Here is a 22,423-nt window from a genome sequence, read left to right on the forward strand (position 1 = left end):
CTCCTACACCCTGGCTGATGATCTGGGGGCTGACAGTCCTTCCATGACTGGGCAGTGTAGGTGGAGGGAGGCAGAAGTCTCCTCCTGATGTCATTGGGGCGACATTCTGCCAGGCAGAGAAGTACCTAGGTTAACTGGCACCCGGTTTGGAAATGTATACTGGCACCATCCCAAGTGTGGGGTTTTCAAAAAAGATTTTTGTCTCTCTCTGCAATGCCACCAACACCATTTTGTTAGGGAAATTACACACATTCTCACACATCTGCTCATATTTATATGCACACACATATTTATGCAGATACATGCTACATTCATACACACACATTCATATACACAGTCCAATTTATAATCACATATTTAAACACATACACTCATATTCATATACACACACACTCATATACATACACCCACTGTCATACGCGCACACATTTACCCACCTTCATACACACACACACGTCTAATTTTTATATAGCTCTTTAGTCCTGGTATCCATTGGTTTGCTGTTGAATGCACAGCTCCTTGCAGTTCTGTTTTTGCTCTGTCACCCTGCTGGGCAGTCTAGGAGGATGTTGTCCTTCCTGACATCACTGGAGGGACTACAAGGAGAGATTAGTTGCATACAGGACTTGCGAAATACACTGTAGCTTTGTAGTAGGGACCTGCAATCACCAGCAATGAATACAAATGTAAAAAATATCCAACAGGTGTCACGGTGTAGTGTAGGAAAAAGAAGCAAGGTTTAATAAACCATGAGGAGAAAAAAACAAACATAAAAAACACACAATGTATTGGCCACACGGTCTTAATCATATATAGCATTCATCAACATACCCAATGATGTAACATAGGGATTCCTGGCCAAACAATAGCCTCATTTCAAAATCATTACATCATAATGTAGTGTCCTGAAGTCAAATTGGTTGTCATGGCATCAATAGACAAAATAACCAAAATAAATGGGCTAAGCTAAATGGAATGTTATATACAGTAAGACAGCAACCAAATTGGACAACTGGTGTAGTAATAACAGAAGCAGGAAAGGTGTATAATGTGAGCACAGCTGCAGGACATATGTGGTAACTGGGTTGCCATGGCAACCAGAATTGAACAGTAAACCAGGATAGTGCAAATATTTGTCCAGGGCTGAACAGATCAACCCTAATAGAATATATAACTGTAAAGAAGACATTAGGATAATAATCCAGGTATTCAGAGAAGTCAGGGTGTTATAGACAAAAGTCGTTTAGATGCAGACGAAAAAAGCTGCATTTATAGGAGTTGAACAGATAGGCACATGTAGTGGAAATAAAAAGAAAGTAGGAGGTCGAAATAAGACTTACCAACGAAGTGAATACAGCCCAGAGTGCCAAGATAGCGTTATACACCAACACTAAAGAGATCTGCGTTACAATTACAATGTAGAGACCAGAAAAAGTAGAAGTGAGGTAGCCATGGCAACAATAAACAAATGAGCAAGAGGTGCCCCAAAAGAGTGTAGCCACCAAAATGCTTAAATAAGGAGAGGTTAAGTTTTTTTAGTACGTATCTGGGTTTATGTTAAAACGCTCCTTCATACACATAGTGGTCTCACCAACGTATATGAGACCACATTGACACGCGAGTATAAAATCTGAATTGCCTGTTTAATATTTCTTTATTCTGGGTACCTTCCCATAACGGGGATGAGTGAGTGTGTCATCTTTAATAATATTATTGCATGCATTGCAGTTAAGGAATGGAAATGTGCAAAACATAGGATTGGCCCAAATTTTTTGTTTTACTTGGGAAGTTGGATCAATGTCTGCTTTCACAAAGGAGTAACAAACATTGTGGCACCTATGATATGAATGGTGGATTTTAAAACTCTGCAATGGTTGGATCTGTGTTCTATGCAGAATATACCATTGTCTACATGATGTCTCTCTTTGTATACTACACCAGACGGATAGCCCCTTTGTAGAATCTTGTCAACCAAGTCATCACATCTCAATTGTACTCTGACAGTTTTGCTGTGGTGAATGCTGGAAAATTTTTATAAACTGTTATGGTTCATCATTTTTGTGAAACATAACAATGTGACAGTCATGCTGAGTGGTAAACTGTATTTTGGGGTATGTTACATTCCGAATGTCAAAGAATTGCAAAAGAGAATAAAGCGAGCCATTCCAAATGCAAAAATATGATTGATATACTGCCACCATGTTTTGCCATGGGATACAGAGTGCATTGGAGTATACATGTTGGGTCTCAAAATGGTTGATATTAATGTTAACATATGATAGGGCCATATTCGACTCCATCACAATACCTTTGAGTTGGCGGTATATGGTGTCCCCAAAAAGGAAGTAACTCCTATTAAAGATCAAGTCAAGCAATTGTAGAAATAAGTCAATGACATCAGTCTCATTATTTGAGTGGGGTAGAATTAGTTGTATTGCCGCCATCCCACCTTCATGGGGAATAGAGGTGCACAAACTAGACACATCACAGGAAGTAAGAGAGTGAGGTACAGACATAAGTTTTCTAAGTACATCTCCACTCTCAATGACAAAAATGGATAATGGTGGTACAGAGTTGGTCCTGCCACAATCAGGCGTTCAGGTCAATTATGCATCCTTTTGTGAATTTTTGGCAGGATTTGTAGGGTATGCAATACTGGCATCACGGGATTAGATTTAATAAAAAAATCTCAAGATCATCATCAAACATTGCGAATAAGCCCCCACAATCAATTTTTCAATGTCATGTACAAGGTTAGATAGTGGATATATGTCACATTTTTCTTCGGTGTCATTATTACTGAAATGACACTGATGTAGCTTTAATTGTTTATGACCACAGTCATAGAAGGTGCTTTTATTCCATAGTTCAAAGTCTTCGGCATTCAATTTTACTGTAGTAGAGTGAGGATCATTATCACCAGGGGTATTCATAGAAGTTTGCTAAGAAAAATAATAATTTCAAGCTCAAGGATCTAAAAAAAAAAAAATCTCTCAAGATCAATAGTAGTTCAAATGGTTCAGGTTTGTGTGTAGGGCAAAATGATATACCTTAGTGTATATAACATTCCATTTAACCATGTCCATTTATTTTGTATATTGTTGCCATGACAAGCACTTTGACCTGTGGATACTCCCTCTCATGTATAATTGTAATTATGACATCATGATTTTGAAATAAGGCTATTGTTTGGGGGGTAATCCCTATGCTACTTCAGGTGTTTAAACATTGGGTATATTTATGTACGCTATACATGATTAAGGCTGTGTGGCCGAAACGTTATATGCTTTTTTTGTCCTTAGGGTTTAATAAACCTTACTTATATTTTCACACTACTCTGTTACGCCTATGGAATATTTTATTTTGTAATCACTGGAGGGGCTGGCTGACACCACCATTTTGGAGTCCAGCTAGGGACTAGAGCCAGCAGAGGTCGCAATGTGGTAGGAAACGCTGGCACTGTTGCCCAGGATATAGTTATCTTGTGCACACGATTCAGTAGATTCTGTCCACAAATTAGTTAAAGCTGGCATACACATTAATTATCTTGTGGGCATGCAGTCTACTAACATATCCATGGAGGCATATCTCACAGCTTGCAGGACTTAAAGTATCTGTCTTGGTGTCAGATACCCACAGTACACATTCAGAGGTCTTGGGAGTCCATCAGAGCCATTTTGGCAGCACGAGGGGGACCTTCATGATATTAGGGAAGTGGTTTTATTAATGTGGCTGACCAGTGTATATAAAGTAAAGGTAAAACAATATATCCCTCAAATACAATATTCCAGCAAAAACGATAAAATCAATATAGTTAAATTTTATACATGTGTGTACAATCAAATATATAAACAAGGTTTCGCTTAATTTATTCAATGACACCATACTATTTTCCACACACGCTTACTTTTAGTTACTGAGCAATATAAGCTGAAAAAATACTAATGTTCATCAAGTTCAGCCTTGAATACATCTCTGCTTTTGCTGGGAAAAAATATTGCCTGCAAAATGGCAGTCAGATTTCTTCTTGGATCAAAAAACTTTGTTTTAATGTAGATTTGTATATTGTACTCCCTTTATGCTATTTTGATCATTAAATACATGCAATTTAAATAAGGACTGGCTACCATTGCACCTAATTTTTGCTATCATTTTAAGAAATGCCTAATTTGCACAGTAACACATGGAGGCTGAAATTGGGGAAAATAGACTAGCTGAGCACAGAATGGAAAAGTGATAGGAAACTAGAAAAAAGAAAGAAAAAAAAAACAGGTGGTCAGTGGATAAGTACACCTTCCAGGAGTCACTGACCACAGTTACTGCATCCTCTAGTCCTTATGGTTAAATTAATTAATTTATTTATGTAAATGAGTCAGGGTTTGCCAGATTATGATGGTCTGTCACAGTTATGACTTTGTACTCATGCCAGGATCTGGTCCAGAGACAGGAGTGAAGATAATCTGTGCCTTGCAGGCCAAATTAGGTTTACTTGTAAACCCATATCTTGACTCTACTCCTCATATAGGACAAAAGTAACTTGAAGTGCTAAAGTGCTAAGGCTAATTTTCAAGTGGCCTGCGTGGGGGACATTTTCTGCCACTGGTTAAAGTTAGCCCTTATTATTGTTTAATTTCCATATATTGTGGCTTGAAACATTTCAGATATGATACCTCTGCTGATATTAACGATAGTGGCTGTAGGCTTCATCAGTTCTAGCTCTCGTTTCCCAATCAGTTTGTGAGTGTCTTGATTCAGCTTCACAGCTAGCATCACAAAATCAGCTTGCTGGAGCAAGTCATCTATCTTACTGTAGTATTCAGCACTCACTGCTGTTTCGTCCTCCAGGCATCTATTAGTAAAATAAAATGTTTAATAGCGTTAGTATTGGAACATTTAGAGTGATGCTCCTTCCTTCAAACTAATGGAACAAATGTAAAATTAAAAGCAGAGCTGCCATTAACAACCAGTGTGGGGAAAGGTCTGGTGGTGTTGGATACTGGTATGTGAACTATATCTCATGCTGGGTGAGTGTGTAACATTACAACCTGGGCTTAAAATGTAGTGCCATTGATTTTATAACTGAACAAAGCTGAAAAACTAGCTGTAAAAGTTGGTGAAGAGAAATATCCACATCCGTTACTGATTCATGGACATCATCGTCCTATGCAGGACCAAGTATTGACCATTCCTAATATCTGGGTAAGTAGGATGTAGCAGCTATAAAAATATGTCCTATTATTACTCTGTCAACTTAATTAACAGATTTTGGATTTTTTTGGCTGTGTGTTTTGGGTCATGCCCTGGCTGAGGGAAGGAGGTCTTCACCCAAAATTAGACGGTATATGGCCCCGTCCACCATCCCTTTGATGCGGTGCAGTTGTCCTGTCCCCTTAGCAGAAAAAAACCCCAAAGCATACATCTCCATGTTTGTGTCACGGTAATATACCCCAACACACAAGAATAGTCCAGATAGTCTAGAGGCAAGAAAACAAGATACGTCTTACCGGACCTTAGAATGGCCGGACTTAGACGAGTACAAGAAAAGACAGAGTCCAGAACAAGCCGAGGTCAAGGGAACAGAGAGACAGCGTAAAGTAGAACAAGCCAAGGACTGGTACACAGGAGAGCAAACCGGCGGACTAGACAAGCAAGGATAAAGAGAAAGCGGAGTCAGGAACAAAGCCAAGGTCAAGCACCAAAAAAACAACTGAACGATACAAGCACTAAAGGGAACTGAACAGAAACCAGGGTAAGGTACTAAGGAACAGGTGAGTATAAATACCATAGAGTTCACTTTGATTGGCCCCTGTCATATCCACTCCCCCAAAACGTGAGTGTATGGGGAATGTGGCATGACAGGGGCCAATGGGAGACCGTTTAAAATTTCGGCTCCCACTGTCCCTTTAAGAGCGCGCCCGAGACACTCGGCGCGCTCTTAGAGTCAGGCGGGACACGTGACCGCTTCTCGCGGTCACTGCCCGCCTTCCTGATTTCGCCGTCGGATGAGCCGCGCGCGGCTCGTGCAGAAGCAGGACCGCGCGCGGCGAGAACAGAGGACCCCGGCCGGCCCCTGGAGAGGGTAAGTACCGCTACAGTTTGACAGTGGGCCTGGTGTTCTTGGGGTCATAGGCAGCATTCCTCCTCCTCCAAGCACGGCGAGTTGAGTTGATGCCAAAGAGCTCAATTTTGGTCTCAACTGACCACAATGCTTTCACCCAGTTCTCCTCTGAATCATTCAGATGTTTATTGGCAAACTACAGACGGGCTTGTACATGTGCTTTCTTGAGCAGGGTGACCTTGCGGGTGCTGCAGGATTTCAGTCCTTCATGGTGTAGTGTGTTACAATTTTTTTTCCTTGGTGACTATGGTCCCCTCTGCCTTGAGATCATTAACAAGATCCTCCAGTGTAGTTCTGGGCTGATTCCTCACCGTTCACTGATCTTGCATGGAGCACCAGACCGAGGGAGACTGACCATTATTTTGTGTTTCTTCCATTTGCAAATAATCACATTAACTGTTGTCACCTTCTCACCAAGCCCATTCCAGCCTTGTGTAGGTCTACAATCTTGTCCATGACATCCTTGGACAGCTCTTTGGTCTTGGCCATGGTGTAGAGTTTGGAATCTGATTGATTGATTGCTTCTGTGGATCTTGAGAGTGCTCCTAATCTCAGCTCGTTACCTGTATAAAAGACCTGGGAGCCAGAAATCTTGCTGATTGATAGGGGATCAAATACTTATTTCACTCATTGACATGCAAATCAATTTATAACTTTTTTGACATGCATTTTTCTGGATTTTTTGTTTTGTTATTCTGTCTCTCACTGTTAAAATACACCTACCATTAAAATTATAGACTGATCATTTCTTTGTCAGTGGGCAAACGTTCAAAATCAGCAGGGGATAAAATACTTTTTCCCCTCACTGTATCTGAAGTTTCACTGGGACTTCTGATAGGACAGAGCCTATTTGGCTTTAGCAGACATGAGTGCCGTGCAAAGACACCTCAAGTGCCGTGCATGGCACACGTGCCATAGGTTGCTTACCCCTTGCCCTAGGGTATTTCAAATGGTGGTATTTTAACACTTTCCATGCACTAATTCTACCACCAGTCTTTGTCAAACTTTAATTTTTTTGTGTTATTTTTCTCTCACATTGTACTTTAGGCATGGATTCTCAGTACCTGTTATGTGTTACTGACAAAGAACAAAGAACACCCCAATATGTGTTCAGCAACATCTCCCAAGCACAACAGTACCCCAAATGTACAGGTTTTATGGGTTTTTGCAAACTTACAGGGGTCAAATGTAGGGCTTTCCCCTTTTCCATGTTTGCACATTGAAATTTGCTAGATTGGTTTGCTGGGCCAATGTTGCCTTTGAGACAGTATAGCAGCCCAAGAACGAAAATTAACCCCATCATGGCATACCATTTGTAAAATTAGACCACCCACGGTATTCAAAATGGGGTATGTCCAATCTTTTGTAGTAGCTACTTAGCCACAAATGCTTGCCAAAGTTAGCGTTCAAATTTGTTTCTTGCAAGTTTTTTAACACAAAACTACACTTGTACTGGTGATTTCATCGTTATGATAAGTTTTACTGTTGTAAACACTCATATTTGTGTTCACGAAATCTCCTGAGTATAACAATATCCCTCATGTACAGGTTTTATGGTGTTTGAAAAGGTACAGGGTCAATATAGGGCTTGCCCAATTCAGTTTGCCAGATCTGTTTGCTGGGTCTGTGTTGCCTTTTGAGACCATATGGTAGCCCAGGAATGTGAAATAACCCATCATGGCATACCATTTTCAAATGTAGACAACACAGGTTAATCCAAATAGGGTATTTCCTGTCTTTTGTAGTAGCCACTTACTCACAAATGCTGGCCAAAGTTAGCGTTTATATTTGTTTTTTTTTTATAAATGTTTCCCCCCCAATATATATATATGTTGGAAGGCCATTTGGCCTGAATTTGTGGGAGGAGTTATGACCCTTTATAAACCCTACCCCCTACTTACCTTTGCCGTTCAAGCTTTTTTGACTGTCACCATAGTTACCTGCATTTCCGGTCAGCTGTTCCCGCCAAGTCCTGCATCGAGCAAACAGTCTCCCTCCAGCAGCACCTACCGCAGACTTCCGGGCTCATACACCGGCTGCCCCGCGGTATTCCCTATTCGTTACCCGGCTGTCGAGCTTCCGGTCACGAGACCGGCACGCAAACGTAAGCATCAACGTGGGAAATAGCGTTCGGGCCTAAAAACGCAGGGTTAGGCTCCCTAGATATATTACTTACCCGTTCATGTAAATCCGCCGTTCGTGTACTTCTGCGTTCAGGCGGTTTTTAGCCGACCGCAGAGTACACACGCTTTTCGTTCTTTCCTTCGTTAATAAAATTTTACCGAATGCTTATACCTTACGTTCGCCTGTTTCTCACTTTCGTAAGACGAAACCCATACGAATGGCTGTGTCACTAGCATTTAATTTCATTAAATCTAACACACGCGGTCCTATTATATTTCTCTTGCACGTTCGGTAGCCGAACGCATGAGGTTCTATGCATTTTAATTTTCATATTTAAGTATGTTCCTCTATGTATTATTTTACATAATATGTTCACGGTTTTACCTAAGTTTTCCCTTACTCTAAATGGCATTATTTCACCACTCATTGTCACATATAATTATGTATATATTCCCAGGGGTATTCTCTTAAAGTAAGTTATCCCTTTTACGGTTTGTTTTTTTCCTCTCTCAAAGGGCTGAGCCCCATCAAACCTCTTAAAGTTATCAAGCTCCACGCTTACTTTTTCAGTAGCTCTTATTTCCAAATCTCTGTTTTGTAATACTATACTCAGGTTCCTTATTTTTACTTAATGAAAATGTTTTAGGTTGTACTACTCTTTTTTCAAGAAAACTCCAGGAGGTGGTTCCAGTATCCCGTGTCACGGTATCAGGTAAATAAGGTTAAAAAAAATGTACGTTTCTCCTGAGGCCTTTTACAATACACTCCCACCTCCCAAAGTGGGCTCAAAACTTTAAACACACCAGGTTAAATATGCCTCACTCTGCAGGTTACTATTATATTAAGTGTTAATTCTGTTTTAATTTCTACATATCATTACTTAGACCTGCACCATTGTGCAGATTCACTACGCCTTCAACGACCATCAGGCTACCTGGTTCCTGACGTTTCAGTAGCAGGTATCCCTAAATCTTACTCACTACTATTATGTCCTTCTAAGGCCTCACTTCGCCTTCATATCTGTCAAAAAATACTGTTCAGTTGTGGGATCTTGTCTCAAAAATTTGGACCAACGTTCAGGTCCCTCTGATTACACAAGTGTTTATGATACAGTTTTACTGTTACACACCATTCCATACGTTCTACATTTTTACACTGGGCTTACCAATGGCACGCTTCAGGCCTACTAGCATCTTTCTTACCCCTAGGTTCCTGGACTGAACCTGTTCTTTACAGTATATATAGACCTATATATTGAAGTCGACATCCTGCCACCTCGTTCTGGTGGCCACAAAACCCCCTCAGCCCAAATCATAGGTAGAGCCTCTCACCGCCGCTTGGCAATAGCAGGGCCTCACCTGTGACTTGCTTCTAATTATAATTCTTCGCTTCAGCATTAGCTAGCAGGCCAGTTCTCAGGAGGTCTCATCCCACCTCCACTATACCCTACTTAGTCATATCATTATTCCTTTCAGGATGTCTCAAGAACCAATCATCGATCCCCATCAGACGATATACCCAGCATGCCAACCAGGCCTGGGACTCCGGTGGAATCCCTCACTCCTACTCCCAGATCCCTAAGATATTGAACCATTCCAAAAATATCGGCTGAGCTCAGGCTCAGGGGAATCCCCTTTCCAGCCACCGCCAGAAAAGCAGAACTTTATAAACTGCTGACGACTCAGGCCAACGACCCAAGGCCCTGCACAAGTTCACAAGGGCCTCCAGTTGGCTACTCTGATTCCACCCAGGAAACTCTGGCGGCTATACTGGCCAATCTGCAATCCATTAACAGCAGGTTGCTGAAGGTGGAATCAGCCATAGCCACTCCAGGTGACTTGACAGCCCCAGCAGTCCCTACACCGGTAACCTTGACCGCTCTGACTGCCATACCCCTCATCTCCCCTCCCCCACCAGCCACTCCCACTCCCACTGCCCATGCCTTACCAGCCCACTCTGTCCCGCTTCCATCAAGAAAGATATTCTTGATGGAAAGGACGTCAATTTAATGTCCCTCCTTATAGCCTCCCAAGACGTCCTAGAAAATAGAGCATATAACTACGGTGACATTTCAGTTGTCTTAAGAGCGAGAGACCCACATTTGAATTAAAAACTCTCCATCCCACAGTTTATCGCGTTTGGCACTTATCGCGATGTTATCTATACGGTGTACCCACATAGGAGAGTAGAGCTTTATTTATATATGCACAAGGTGGTTGATTTGGGAATCAAGTATGGAGGGTCCTCATTTTACGATTACCTCAAATCAGTTTCGGCCAAGGCAGCTACTCATCTGACTCAATTCAATATTAGAATCGATTGGTGTCAGATAGATACAGAGTTATTCTGTCGACACTTTGCTGGTTTGAGGCCCCCATCTTGTTTCTCTTGTGGTTCCACTTCACACTCCACCGATCTATGCCCTGGGGACGCAGTCCCTTCCACTTCCACTTTATCACCCCACCACCCCCTCACCCCACTCCCTAGACAGGAAGGTGTCCAGAGAGACAAGCTGGGCAGACCCATCACATTCTTGGGCAAGGCACAGGTGTGCAATAACTTTAACACAGGCATATGCAGCTACAGTGCATGTAGGTTGTTGCACATCTGCTCCATATGCTTCAGAGCCCACACCAAGACTATGTGTCTGACCCGTCTGACCACTAACAAATAAGCTGGTTCATCACACATTAAATTATACGACGACACCACGTCCAGACAATGGCCCATTCCTTTCGCAACCTAACCCGTTACGGGGGGCTGCTTACTTGCACTCCAAGTAATAAAGTGTTATTTGACATTTTGTATCCTTTTTCTTTCCCTCCAGATCCTGGAGTAGTTTCTGTCATACCAATGTACAATTTTGTTGTAATTTGCCTACATTCTACTATTCCAGCATGTAGGGATACATGCTTAAGCAAGATAGATATATCTTACACCTCATTCACTACACCTCCTCTACTCAGCTGCTAACACTCTTTTATGCTCTTAAAATGCAGGTCTCCGGCCGGGCTCCCCCTCCGGCACACCTCCAATCAGCCAGTACACCATTGTTCCTCCGGCTAACCCTGGTTTAAACTAACTATTACTCCACGCACAAACACTCACGCACCATGCACTGTCTCCCAACACCACTATCTCTTACACTAGGGCACTGACTATCTTTAACATATTCACAGCCGAGTTTTGCTTACAAGGTGACCTTTCCATCAAAACCATGGTGGCTTTTGCCTCCTTTTGCCATTTACACCTAAAACTTTCACATACCATCAAACTCTACCTTACCGGAGTACAACACCACATCCTCACTAACTTCCCTAACCACACTCCTTTTCTTTCTTCCTACCCCATTAACAAAATCCTCAAAGGTGCTAGCATGACTAGGCTATCAATACACTGCGTGCAGAATTATTAGGCAAATGAGTATTTTGACCACATCATCCTCTTTATGCATGTTGTCTTACTCCAAGCTGTATAGGCTCGAAAGCCTACTACCAATTAAGCATAATAGGTGATGTGCATCTCTGTAATGAGAAGGGGTGTGGTCTAATGACATCAACACCCTATATCAGGTGTGCATAATTATTAGGCAACTTCCTTTCCTTTGGCAAAATGGGTCAAAAGAAGGACTTGACAGGCTCAGAAAAGTCAAAAATAGTGAGATATCTTGCAGAGGGATGCAGCACTCTTAAAATTGCAAAGCTTCTGAAGCGTGATCATCGAACAATCAAGCGTTTCATTCAAAATAGTCAACAGGGTCGCAAGAAGCGTGTGGAGAAACCAAGGCGCAAAATAACTGCCCATGAACTGAGAAAAGTCAAGCGTGCAGCTGCCAAGATGCCACTTGCCACCAGTTTGGCCATATTTCAGAGCTGCAACATCACTGGAGTGCCCGAAAGCACAAGGTGTGCAATACTCAGAGACATGGCCAAGGTAAGAAAGGCTGAAAGACGACCACCACTGAACAAGACACACAAGCTGAAACGTCAAGACTGGGCCAAGAAATATCTCAAGACTGATTTTTCTAAGGTTTTATGGACTGATGAAATGAGAGTGAGTCTTGATGGGCCAGATGGATGGGCCCGTGGCTGGATTGGTAAAGGGCAGAGAGCTCCAGTCCGACTCAGACACCAGCAAGGTGGAGGTGGAGTACTGGTTTGGGCTGGTATCTTCAAAGATGAGCTTGTGGGGCCTTTTCGGGTTGAGGATGGAGTCAAGCTCAACTCCCAGTTTCTGGAAGAAACCTTCTTCAAGCAGTGGTACAGGAAGAAGTCTGCATCCTTCAAGAAAAACATGATTTTCATGCAGGACAATGCTCCATCACACGCGTCCAAGTACTCCACAGCGTGGCTGGCAAGAAAGGGTATAAAAGAAGAAAATCCAATGACATGGCCTCCTTGTTCACCTGATCTGAACCCCATTGAGAACCTGTGGTCCATCATCAAATGTGAGATTTACAAGGAGGGAAAACAGTACACCTCTCTGAACAGTGTCTGGGAGGCTGTGGTTGCTGCTGCACGCAATGTTGATGGTGAACAGATCAAAACACTGACAGAATCCATGGATGGCAGGCTTTTGAGTGTCCTTGCAAAGAAAGGTGGCTATATTGGTCACTGATTTGTTTTTGTTATGTTTTTGAATGTCAGAAATGTATATTTGTGAATGTTGAGATGTTATATTGGTTTCACTGGTAAAAATAAATAATTGAAATGGGTATATATTTGTTTTTTGTTAAGTTGCCTAATAATTATGCACAGTAATAGTCACCTGCACACACAGATATCCCCCTAAAATAGCTATAACTGAAAACAAACTAAAAACTACTTCCAAAAATATTCAGCTTTGATATTAATGAGTTTTTTGGGTTCATTGAGAACATGGTTGTTGTTCAATAATAAAATTAATCCTCAAAAATACAACTTGCCTAATAATTCTGCACTCCCTGTAGACTGTCCAATATTCCGGCTCCTTAGCGACTTATTGGACAAATCCCCGTTTGACCATAATACTAATTTAGTCATGAAATCTGTAATTTTTTTGGCTTTTTGGGGTTTTCATGAGCTGCAAGCCATAATCATCGCACTTATGACAAATCACGGCTTGAACTATCTTGCTTTGCATGTAATGCGTCTATCTCATATATTAGTTTCCCCTTTTACGTTGCATTACTAAAATAAAATAACTTTTGCACGATATTCTAATTTTTCGAGTATCATCTGTATATTATATGTGGAAGACATATGCCTGAAATTGTGGGAGGGGTTGTTTTCCTATTTAAATCCTCAGTAACCCCTGCTTACCTATCGTCGCCGTTTGAAAGTTCCCCTCCCACCTCACCCTTTATTATTTACATAAATATACCAGGTGGGCCCTCTTTTTGCAGACCTAACCTCTCGTCGGTTTTGGCACACCTCAACCGACTTTGGCCCTTATCGAACTACATACTTTTAATTATACGTCCTCTAATTACCCCGTACACAAATATACACGAGTGTAATTTTACTCTAAGTGTATTTTTACATTAATATATGTATATAGTAATAAAAAAATACACTTAGTATGAGATATATATATATATACACTTATACATATATATTTTTAAAATGTATTACCTTTTATTTTTACATTTTTTTTTACTTTTTTTTTTTTTTACTTTTTCCACCAGCAGGGGGACTGTCAGTTCAGGCAGTCCCCCTGCTGGCAGTACTGTGAACGCCTATTGCGGCCATATGACCGGCCCCTGGGGGTCCTAAATTGCAGAGGGGGGACCCTCTGGGCTCAGCCCAGACAGTCCCCCCTAAGAAGAAGACCGATTGCTTGCGGGGGAACTGCGGCGATCGGTAAATACATGGGAGGGAGGGTAGGGGTTCATATTTTTTATTATTTATTTTTAAAAAACAATATTAATATTTTGTTATATTTACTGAGTGCCTCGACCCCCCTGATGGCTTCCTATGCTCTGCCTCACTGCCGGTCTCCACGTAGAGCAACCCAGAAGTGATCGCTCCAGGGGGAGCGATCACCCGGTGTTCTACGGCGGCCACCGGCATTGAGGGGGTATTGCATCCAGGCATCACTGCAATACCACTAGAGCTGCTGGAAGCGATCATGATCACTTCCAGCACTCTAATTCCCCGCAGAGGTATCAGGTATGTCTGCGGTCCTTGATCCTTAAGAGGTTAATAGAATATGTCTCCATCTTTTCTGCTTCCATTTCTAGCCACCTCGGCCTGTTATGATCCATGTTAAACTTAAAAGCAGAAGCTGCATTAGCAGCATTATAATACTTCCTAAAATCTGGGACACCAAGACCACTGTTCACCTTGGATACTGGTATGTGAACTATATCTCATGCTGGGTGAGTGTGTAACATTACAGCCTGGGCTTAAAATTTAGTGACATTGATTTTATAACTGAACAGAGCTAAAAAACTAGCTGGAAAAGTTGGTAAAGAGAATTATCCACATCCGTTACAGATTCATGGACATAATCGGCCTATGCGGGACCAAGTATTGATCATTCTTAATATTAAATCCCGCAATATGGGAAGACACTGTAATTACTTGTAAGAGAAGTTCAAAAATAATGTGCAAATAGGAAGAAAGAAGGGGGTTAATCCTGCCTGGTTCTCAAAGGTCATCATGGGAGCCGCTTGTACTTGAGCCCTTACGGAAGTGTTCATAAATTCAAGGCTGAAATAAGAGCTTAAGTAAAAAAGAGACACTTAAGCCTGTTAAAAGTCATCTCTGCACACCAAAATAACAAAAGAGGAGATGCATTAGTTTTCTTAGCATACAAAATTTAAGCTATCATGGTAATTTCATAACCATCCTGCCCAAGATCGAGTCTGAGTAAATCAATGTGGGTGGAAGTTGAACATAGCGATACAGGGTTATGAGACCTTGGTTGACCTGCTCTAGAGCTTCTGTCCCATGAAGGCCCAAGCACCACATTAAAATCATCAACCTGTACCATTCCCAAGTAGGATTGTGTCAAATCTTCCAAATTAGGAGTGTATGCATTAAGCATATAAAAAAAAGTGTATCACCGAATTGGCCTTGCAGGTATACACATCTACCATTTTGTACTTTCAACAATTAAAAAAAAATGTTTTTCCTTATAGGGACATTGTAGGCACCATAACCATTTCATCTCAATTAATTGGTTATAGTGCCTGTAGTCAGGGGTGTATTTGCCGCGAGGCAAACAAGGCATTTGCCTTGGGCGGCATTTTCCAGGGGGCGGCAAAAAAAGCCGCCCCCAAACGCCCAGGGCAAATGCCTTGTTAGCCTTGCGGCTAACAGACATCCTGGGCTGGTGGCTGCTGGGCTGGTTGCTGGGCGGGCGGCTGGCGAGGGAGCACTTCCTCTGAGCTGTCTGCTCAGCTCCCTCGCGCGCCGCAGAGTGAGGCTGGGAGCCGGAATATGACGTCATATTCCGGGTCCGCCTCCCAGCCTCACTCTGCGGCGCGCGAGGGAGCTGAGCAGACAGCTCAGAGGAAGTGCTCCCTCGCCAGCCGCCCGCCCAGCAACCAGCCCAGCAGCCCGACCGGCAGCCCCACTAGAACCCAGGGAGAGGGAGAACCCCCCCAGCATTCCCAAAGGTAAGGAGGCTGGGGGGGTAAATAAAAAAAAAATGAGTTAATGTGAGTGAGTGTGTCTGTTAGTGTGTGTGTGTGTGTGTGTCTGTTAGTGTGTGTGAGTGTGTCTGACTGTGTGTGTCTGTTAGTGTGTGTGAGTGTGTCTGTTAGTGTGTGTGTGTGTGTCTGTTAGTGAGTGTGAGTGTGTCTGACTGTGTGTGTCTGTTAGTGTGTGTGAGTGTGTCTGTTAGTGTGTGTGAGTGTGTCTGTTAGTGTGTGTGAGTGTGTCTGTTAGTGTGTGTCTGTTAGTGAGTGTGAGTGTGTCTGTTTGTCTGTTAGAGTGTGTGTGTGTGAGAGTGTGTCTGTTAGAGTGTGTGTGTGTCTGTTAGTGTGTGTATGTCAGTGTGTGTGAGTGTGTCTGTTAGTGAGTGTGTGAGTGTGTCTGTTAGCAGCTAACAGACACACTCACACACTCACTAACAGACACACTCACTAACAGACACACTCACACTCACTAACAGACACACTCACACACAGACACACTCATACACTGACAGATACGCATCCATTAGCTAACAGTTAGCTAATGGATGCGTATCTGTCAGTGTGTGTGTATTTAGAAGGCGGGGGAAGGGTTGGGTGGGGGTGCCGGGGGGGGGGGTGGGGGTGAGGGGGCGCCTGAGTTTTGTCCTGCCTAGGGCAGCACAAAACCAGGATACACCCCTGCCTGTAGTACCCCTCATCATTCGGTGTTAAACTATTTTTGAACAGTTTAAAATTAAATTAGCGCTGGAGAATAGGTCACCATTGAGCTCCCAAGGGCAAATTAACAAAAATGTCCAGTGGGAGCCCCTGTATCCTCTTTCAGTAGGATTGCTGTTTAACCATAAGAAACTAAGATACACACACGTCCAAAATAGTGGGGTTTTTATATATAGTTTTAATACATTCATAGCTTGTTTTATACCGATTGTGCTGAGCCCTTTAACTTCATTATGTGACTAGTTACTGAATAACCAATTATTGAATTAGACAATTCAAATTTTAGGCAAATATAAATCAATTTGAAAACTTCTCCAGCACAGTAATTATTCCAGATTGACTGTTTTGGCGTAACATTTGCAACTACCCAGTTTTCAATCATTCACATGTTAGTGAATGATTTCAGAATATATGTTTATACAAATTAGTGCCTGCCTCCTTCGTGTATATTGTATTTTAAACCAAACATCTGCGTTCAGAAACCTTGTATGCAAGACACCTCATTAGCAGTAAACTTTAGTAGTCAAAAAAAAAGATATACGGACTTTTTTGGACCATCAGTACTAAAGGAACAAGAAACTTTTGATTCACAAAGCATTTTTTTGAACAATATGTTCTCACCTTCGGTTCCTGTTGTGGTAGATAATCCTCATTCTGAAAGCTTTGGCTCTCAATGCTATGCTGTACCCAATGCCTCCCATTCCTATGATGCCAAGTGTGGCCTCAGTAATATTTTCACTCTCCCAGTTCAAATCAAAATGTTTTGTTTCCGGTGAACAAGCTATATGGTGGGCTGAAAAACAAAATGGCTGTCAGTTACTCCATTATGAAGGGTTTAGCTACATTAAAAAAACAACAACAACAAAAACAGAATTACTAAATGGCAATTACAGATACCAGAACTGTGTAAATCTATCCACATGAATCATGTACAGACAGGAATATATATGGAATTAATAATAAAAAATGGACTGCATCAATCCAGGGGCACGAACCCTCCTTGATACAGTAGTTCTTAATCTCTAGGTTGGGAATCCAAATTAGTCACCACGTCATTATAGATAATTCCATTGTTTAGAACAATCACACTATGTTGCTTAACTGCCCACAATATGTTTACTGTAATTGTATTGCTTTATTATACTAAGAAAAAAAAGCACCTTTGACACTAAAAATAAACTTGAATTCATCTATATGGCTCCTTGTGCCTGAATCTCTTTATTTTTTTTATTTTTTGTTTTTTGTTTTTTGTTTTTGCTGTATGGTCAAGTTTACATGAGAAAAAGTAGGTACTACATTCAAGTTTCAAACAAGGTTGTGATTCAGCTGCAAATTAGGTTTTCCCAGAATCCATCAGTAAAAAGGATCCTACAGAAGTTCAAATAATAGACATCATGAGCAGAAGAAAACAAAATGGCATTACCCATATATTGAGATCTGGCACAAGGTAGAAAGATATGTATAAATAAAGGAGGCTAGTGGAGGGGCAGAAAAGCAAATGAAATGGAAAAAACATGAAAAGACTTTTGTTCATCACTGTGTGAGGAGGCTAAAAGGTACTTTGAAGGACATTTGTATTATAAAAGGCTCTTAGTTGCGATTTAATGTCAGTCTTACAATATTCAAATTTGAGAGGGACTAATTTTATTTTGTACTTTTATTTATTAGCAATATCATGTCATGAGAATAGTTTTGTTTGTTTTTTCCTATTGAGCCAAAAGACTCAAAAGTGATGATCACGCTAAATGCCTTTTTGAATCTTTTAGTTCTTTTAGTGATCTAACAGGCTTTATTAGGAAAATCTTTATATCTTCCTAAAAGGATTGGAACTTGCTTTGCTAGTGCATAAAACCATGCATTATTTTTATTCCTTGAGAGTTCATCACTTTATAGAGACAAATTAAAACTCATTTTATCAGATATTCAGGGCACCTTCCATGTTTTATAAATAAATATATATATATATATATATATATATATATATATATATATATATATATATATATATAAAGTCTGGGAGGCTATATGGCTGTTGGATTTAAAAAAATCTTTATTTAAAAAAAAATTGTCACAAAAGAACAACAAAAGTAGGAAGACAAATAAAAAGGAAAATTAAATTAAACATTTAATTAGAAACATAGAAAAACATTTGTTGTCATGCCTTATTACCTTCAATCACAAGACCACTTCATTCACGCAAGTAAAGCACATGGGGAATTGTTGCATTTAGCTCATCATTGCTGAATCCCTTTGCAATTTCTTATAGAGAAAGCGGGATTAATTTAAAAATGGGGTAACAAACTATTGGGTAAGGTGTGTTTAACCTTAGGAAGTGTTATTGGAGGATTCAATAATTTAATTGTGAATTGTTGCCCAAGGTAGTAGGTTTATGCTTAGTCTTATGTCCAGGGATGAGAGAGGACAGTGGGGAGTGGGAGTTGTAGGGGGAAGGAGGGTGAAAAAGGTTATTTATAGGTGAAACTATTTACATGTGTGTGACAGGAAAGGTTGGTGAGAGGAGGGTTTAGGGAGAGGATCGTAAGGGAAGGGGGGAAGGGAAAGAAAGGTGTGGATTGGGAAGTAAGTGTATGCATGTAGCTAAGACCACAAACAGACGAGTCTCTATGGTTGCCTATATTCCACTTGACAGTCAGGGGTCCCAAATTTTATGGAACGATTAACAGGTGTCATTCAATTGTGCGGGCAGTCTGTCAGGATCTAAGGATTCTTTTATTTTCTGAATTCCTGAGGTAGAGGAAGATATGCATCTATCTGCCCACAATTCACCTATTGCATTATGTGCCATGTTAGCTTTTTTAGTAAAAGAATCAAGTGGTTTCAAAAGCAAAAGGTCCCAGGGATCTAGCTGGAATGCTGTGCAACCAGGTCAGGAGGGAGCAGTTTGTTTTTGTTTGTGGTGGAGATAAGTTGTGGCTGTTTATCTGAAGTTTATTTTATACTTAAAGGATCACTATAACGTCAGGAAAACAAACCCGTTAAAACCCCTTCAGCTACTTACCTTTATCCAGTGCCGGGCTCCCTCGGCGCTAGTGACCTCTCCTCCCCATCTGGCCAGAGCCGCGCGCGCTTTAAAAATGCCCATAGGAAAGCATTTCTCAATACTTTCCTCTGGACGTTCTGCGTGCTCAATGCGATTTTCGCATTGAGCGTCGGGGAAGCACTTCTAGTGGCTGTCAGGAAGACAGCCACTAGAGGCTGGATTAACCCTGCAATGTAAACATAGCAGTTTCCCTGAAACTGCTATGTTTACATCTGAAGAGTTAAAACCTGGGGGACCTGGCACCCAGACCACTTAATTAAGCTGAAGTGGTCTGGGTTACTTTAGAGCTCCTTTAAATTTTATATTTTTTTATGTTATAAACTGCTGAACGTTGTGTAGCCATGTATAGCACAACTCTACCCACCATATCCAAATCTTTTGCCTTTATTACCTGTTTTTAATGTACCTGCTCATAACTGGCACTCTTAATAACAGACACATTTTCAGGGCAGAGGAATTTAATGCTAATGTTATACGTTCATGCACTTTTAACGTTAACAAACTGGCTTTGGCTTGTGGTGTGTCGGTGTCCATACCTCCTTTCTTTTTTTTTTGTTACTATTTTGTTTTTAAGTATAAAAAAATAAGTTTGGGATATATTGATCATTGTAGTATTTTCAATATTGTAAACATGCTTACTCTCTCAAGATGAGTAATACTCATTGTATGTTTTCACCTCATTTACCAACATTCCAAATAAAAAAATGATTTAAAAAAAAAAAAATTTGGAAATTGTGTAAAACAGGGTACCATCTGCAAAACTGCAGTAATTCTATTTTACCCAAGGTTAATTGCAGTCACTTATTCTGTATTGTCAATTACTGAATATTGTAATGTAAATTCCATTAATATACTTGAAATTTTAAAAATGACTGAAATGTCAGTAGCAGTAATTTTGGAAATATCTAAATGTAAATACACACTACAGGGAGTGCAGAATTATTAGGCAAATGAGTATTTTGACCACATCATCCTCTTTATGCATGTTGTCTTACTCCAAGCTGTATAGGCTCGAAAGCCTACTACCAATTAAGCATATTAGGTGATGTGCATCTCTGTAATGAGAAGGGGTGTGGTCTAATGACATCAACACCCTATATCAGGTGTGCATAATTATTAGGCAACTTCCTTTCCTTTGGCAAAATGGGTCAAAAGAAGGACTTGACAGGCTCAGAAAAGTCAAAAATAGTGAGATATCTTGCAGAGGGATGCAGCACTCTTAAAATTGCAAAGCTTCTGAAGCGTGATCATCGAACAATCAAGCGTTTCATTCAAAATAGTCAACAGGGTCGCAAGAAGCGTGTGGAAAAACCAAGGCGCAAAATAACTGCCCATGAACTGAGAAAAGTAAAGCGTGCAGCTGCCAAGATGCCACTTGCCACCAGTTTGGCCATATTTCAGAGCTGCAACATCACTGGAGTTCCCAAAAGCACAAGGTGTGCAATACTCAGAGACATGGCCAAGGTAAGAAAGGCTGACAGACGACCACCACTGAACAAGACACACAAGCTGAAACGTCAAGACTGGGCCAAGAAATATCTCAAGACTGATTTTTCTAAGGTTTTATGGACTGATGAAATGAGAGTGAGTCTTGATGGGCCAGATGGATGGGCCCGTGGCTGGATTGGTAAAGGGCAGAGAGCTCCAGTCCGACTCAGACGCCAGCAAGGTGGAGGTGGAGTACTGGTTTGGGCTGGTATCATCAAAGATGAGCTTGTGGGGCCTTTTCGGGTTGAGGATGGAGTCAAGCTCAACTCCCAGTCCTACTGCCGGTTTCTGGAAGACACCTTCTTCAAGCAGTGGTACAGGAAGAAGTCTGCATCCTTCAAGAAAAACATGATTTTCATGCAGGACAATGCTCCATCACACGCGTCCAAGTACTCCACAGCGTGGTTGGCAAGAAAGGGTATAAAAGAAGAAAATCTAATGACATGGCCTCCTTGTTCACCTGATCTGAACCCCATTGAGAACCTGTGGTCCATCATCAAATGTGAGATTTACAAGGAGGGAAAACAGTACACCTCTCTGAACAGTGTATGGGAGGCTGTGGTTGCTTCTGCACACAATGTTGATGGTGAACAGATCAAAACACTGACAGAATCCATGGATGGCAGGCTTTTGAGTGTCCTTGCAAAGAAAGGTGGCTATATTGGTCACTGATTTGTTTTTGTTTTGTTTTTGAATGTCAGAAATGTATATTTGTGAATGTTGAGATGTTATATTGGTTTCACTGGTAAAAATAAATAATTGAAATGGGTATGTATTTGTTTTTTGTTAAGTTGCCTAATAATTATGCACAGTAATAGTCACCTGCACACACAGATATCCCCCTAAAATAGCTAAAACTAAAAACAAACTAAAAACTACTACCAAAAATATTCAGCTTTGATATTAATGAGTTTTTTGGGTTCATTGAGAACATGGTTGTTGTTCAATAATAAAATGAATCCTCAAAAATACAACTTGCCTAATAATTCTGCACTCCCTGTATACACTAAAGATATAACCAGGATTTATATGTATAATTCTTTTCATTCAGTTTTTGAACCTATGTTTAACACATTATCTTCTCATCCTCAGCAATATCGGTCTACAAGATATTGCTCTCTCCTGGTGCTCCTTCTACCTCTCCCAGCGCTCTTTCAGTGTTTCTTTCGCTGGCTCTGCTTATTCTCCCCAACTCCTCTCTGTTGGTGTCCCCCAAGGTTCACTCCTTGGTCCCCTACTGTTTTCAATCTATACTGCCTCCCTTGGTAAACTCATTAGCTCCTTTGGCTTC

General features: G+C 41.1%; 1 protein-coding gene across 1 annotated transcript in view; it reads right to left on the reverse strand.

Moving 5' to 3' along the window:
- Positions 1–22,423, reverse strand: part of LOC134607902 (probable 2-ketogluconate reductase) — a 69,751-nt gene that overhangs the window by 10,854 nt on the left and 36,474 nt on the right. Inside the window, exons 3-4 of the mRNA XM_063450487.1 lie at positions 17,205–17,376; positions 4,671–4,849 (exon numbers count right to left, since the gene is read on the reverse strand). Coding sequence (XP_063306557.1) covers positions 4,671–4,849; positions 17,205–17,376 — 351 coding nt within the window. The remainder of the gene's footprint in view (positions 1–4,670; positions 4,850–17,204; positions 17,377–22,423) is intronic.

The sequence above is a fragment of the Pelobates fuscus genome, chromosome 4, assembly GCF_036172605.1.
Source record: "Pelobates fuscus isolate aPelFus1 chromosome 4, aPelFus1.pri, whole genome shotgun sequence".
NCBI classification, from domain to species: Eukaryota; Metazoa; Chordata; class Amphibia; order Anura; family Pelobatidae; genus Pelobates; species Pelobates fuscus.